Source organism: Penaeus vannamei, chromosome 18 (assembly GCF_042767895.1).
Source record: "Penaeus vannamei isolate JL-2024 chromosome 18, ASM4276789v1, whole genome shotgun sequence".
Classification (NCBI taxonomy): domain Eukaryota; kingdom Metazoa; phylum Arthropoda; class Malacostraca; order Decapoda; family Penaeidae; genus Penaeus; species Penaeus vannamei.
In genome coordinates this window covers 1,489,901-1,492,400 of record NC_091566.1, presented here as the reverse complement: position 1 = coordinate 1,492,400, position 2,500 = coordinate 1,489,901, and the positions used below count along the sequence as shown (strand labels likewise).

The 2,500-nt window shown below is 44.2% G+C and overlaps 3 protein-coding genes across 4 annotated transcripts in view; 2 read left to right on the top strand and 1 right to left on the bottom strand.

Moving 5' to 3' along the window:
• Ipp (inositol polyphosphate 1-phosphatase) overlaps window positions 1-1,430 on the top strand; it is a 14,026-nt gene extending 12,596 nt beyond the window's left edge. For both annotated transcript variants that reach the window (XM_070132649.1, XM_070132648.1), the window contains exons 9-10: window positions 1-58; window positions 273-1,430. The exon at window positions 1-58 is cut by the window's left edge and continues 41 nt beyond it. In XM_070132649.1, the coding sequence (XP_069988750.1) occupies window positions 1-49 (49 nt within the window). In that variant the 3' untranslated portion in view covers window positions 50-58; window positions 273-1,430. The remainder of the gene's footprint in view (window positions 59-272) is intronic.
• LOC113813435 (kinesin-like protein KIF20B) overlaps window positions 1-2,500 on the bottom strand; it is a 64,207-nt gene that overhangs the window by 40,263 nt on the left and 21,444 nt on the right. The window lies entirely within an intron of this gene.
• The window catches only part of LOC113826327 (serine protease HTRA3), a 20,537-nt gene continuing 18,333 nt past the window's right edge, over window positions 297-2,500 (top strand). The window contains exon 1 of the mRNA XM_070132651.1: window positions 297-410. The gene's annotated coding sequence lies outside the window, so the exon portion shown is untranslated. The remainder of the gene's footprint in view (window positions 411-2,500) is intronic.

Genomic DNA, 2,500 nt, shown 5'->3' with positions numbered 1-2,500 from the left:
GACCTTCTGCTGCTTCTACTTCTGCAAACCTTTCATGTACTCTTTTTAGCCGAGGTAGGTAAGTTCGATTCTTTGTGAATCCCCCTACAGCCCCTTATCTGACAAAACCTTTCCAAAAACAAGTAGGGAAAGTTCCCTTTCACAGTCATTCTGATCGTTTATGCCTTGTCATCACAGTTGCATCTGAGTCTCTAAGTTTGTGCACTATTTATCCTGACTGACCTTACTGACAAACCTATTTCTACCCAACCTCCCTCCTTATACTTGTACAGGAACTGTTTCCATCTCCCCAACTGATTGTCCTGTCTACAACAAGAACTGGTCAGACTGTGAAAATGATCTGCTCGCCTGCCTTGTTGACTATGATGCAGTGGCAATACAGTGCTACACTATTCCTCCTGGAGGCCATTGTAAGTCCTACAGCAATATTGCCAAGATTAGCTTCCATAGACATGACTTCCCTCATAAAGTTTATATCTTCTAGACCACATCCTCCCATACATCTATCTCTTCCTCTGCTCTTCGGATATCTGTCCCCTCTTCTCCCCACAAGAAAAGATACTCTCCTCCAGAAAATCTTGAAGACATCCAAAACATCCTAGGCATGGACCAAGAGAAAACTTCGCTCCTTCACCTTCCTTTCAATCCCTGAATTCCTTATCGCAAGTATTTGCCGAAATCCAGCCTCCTCTTCAAGTTCCCCCTACCCTTCTTCCTCACATCCTCCCCTTCTCCATGTGCACCCTTTTCTTTCCACTTTATCCTTACCACTCCCACCTGGAGGCTCACATGACTCCTTTCGGTCTCAACAGTGTTCTCCAGATTCTTCCCCTCATGACATCTTGATACTTCACAACCTTCCCCCTATCCCCTATCTAATTCTCTGGATTTTTCTACTTTTCGAATACTATTTCTACTCACATTATCCATTGACTGTTTCAGTATAGCACTTTTGCAATTTTCCCATTTAGTATTTCTGTTCTTCAGATACAGTAATACTATTTATTTTATCTAATCGCCCTATGCCCTTAATCCCTTTCTCGTTATATATTCGGCCATACTCCATTTGCTCTCCCCTTTTGCTACCATTCTATCCTACAGAGTTTTACAATCTTTGCCATCTAACACATTTTATCCTAATCATAACTCACTTTTACCCTTTTTGATGACGGAAGCGCATAGCTGCATCCACCCTTTGTTTCCACCTGCAAGATTCCCTCATGGAGTGCCACCAGGCAGGGACTTTATCCATCGTAAGCTCTTCATGACAAATTTGATCAATCTGCCCAAGCCATGACTTCCTAGGTCGTCCAACAGGCCTCCTCCATCCAGGTTTGTCTCGCACAGAGACAGCATGGTGGACAGGATCCTCCTGTGAGAAATAAACTAGGTGCCTGTATTGCCTGAGTCATTCTCACTGTGTAACCATTGGTTGAACACGTGGCCCCGCCAACTGTACACCATGATCTGGAGCTAGGACCTATTACAAATGGCATCAAGACAAGATTCCAGTGTACAGGATAACGTACATGTTTCACTACCGTATTAAAAAATTGGCATTATCAGGGCCTTGAAAACACGTAGCTTGGTCCTGCTGGACAGGTAACGGCAACACTAAATACTCTTCTTGAGAGAGTTCATTATCCCTGTTACCAGGCCAATCCATCACCTGACTTCCTAGTCTGGCAATCCAGAGTTATGAACTACACTATCAAGGTATGTAAAGCTCTTTGTGTCTTCAATGTCCTCGCCGCAGGTTCTAACAGGTACCCCATATCCTGGATCTTTGTCTTGGTCCAAGAGACCTCTAGACCCAGGGGATTTGTTTCATTGCTAAATGTATCTAGAGCCACCACTAGGGTTTCCACGAATTCAGATAGAATAGCAACATCGTCAGCAAAGTCAAGGTCAGTAATCTTGATATTTCTTTGAGTTGCTCCACAATGACTTTGGACAGTATACCCATTATCCAGTCCATGCAAGTGTTGAAAAGTGATGGTGCAAAGGACACAGCCTTGCCTCACTCCTGAACTAACAGGTAAGAAGTTTGATACTTTCCAGCTTTTTAATTCCAGTATACAGGCTTGCTATTAATCTAATAATCCTTGTTGGTATTCCTCTCAATCCCAGGATCTCCTACAGTGATTCCCTAATGCACTGTACTGAACACCTTTTTGAGGTCGATGTAAGCTGCAAGCAGCCCACGCTTGCACTCATGATGGCGCTCTACAATGACTCAAAGTGCCAGGTTATGGTCTATTGTAGACTTACCAGGAGTGAATCCAGTGTGCCCCAGCCTCTGGGCCGTCAGCAGGTGATATTTGATATGTCTCAGAAGGGTGTGAACGAAAACCTTGCCTGGTATAATGAGCAGTGTTATGTCTCGGGCTACAGACTGCAGATGCCTTTTAGCTTTCTCAGGGCTGGGTAGGCAGGACAACGGTCATTTACTAAGAAATGGCCTTTGCCCTCCATTGCAAGACCTGATAAACTGGTCCTT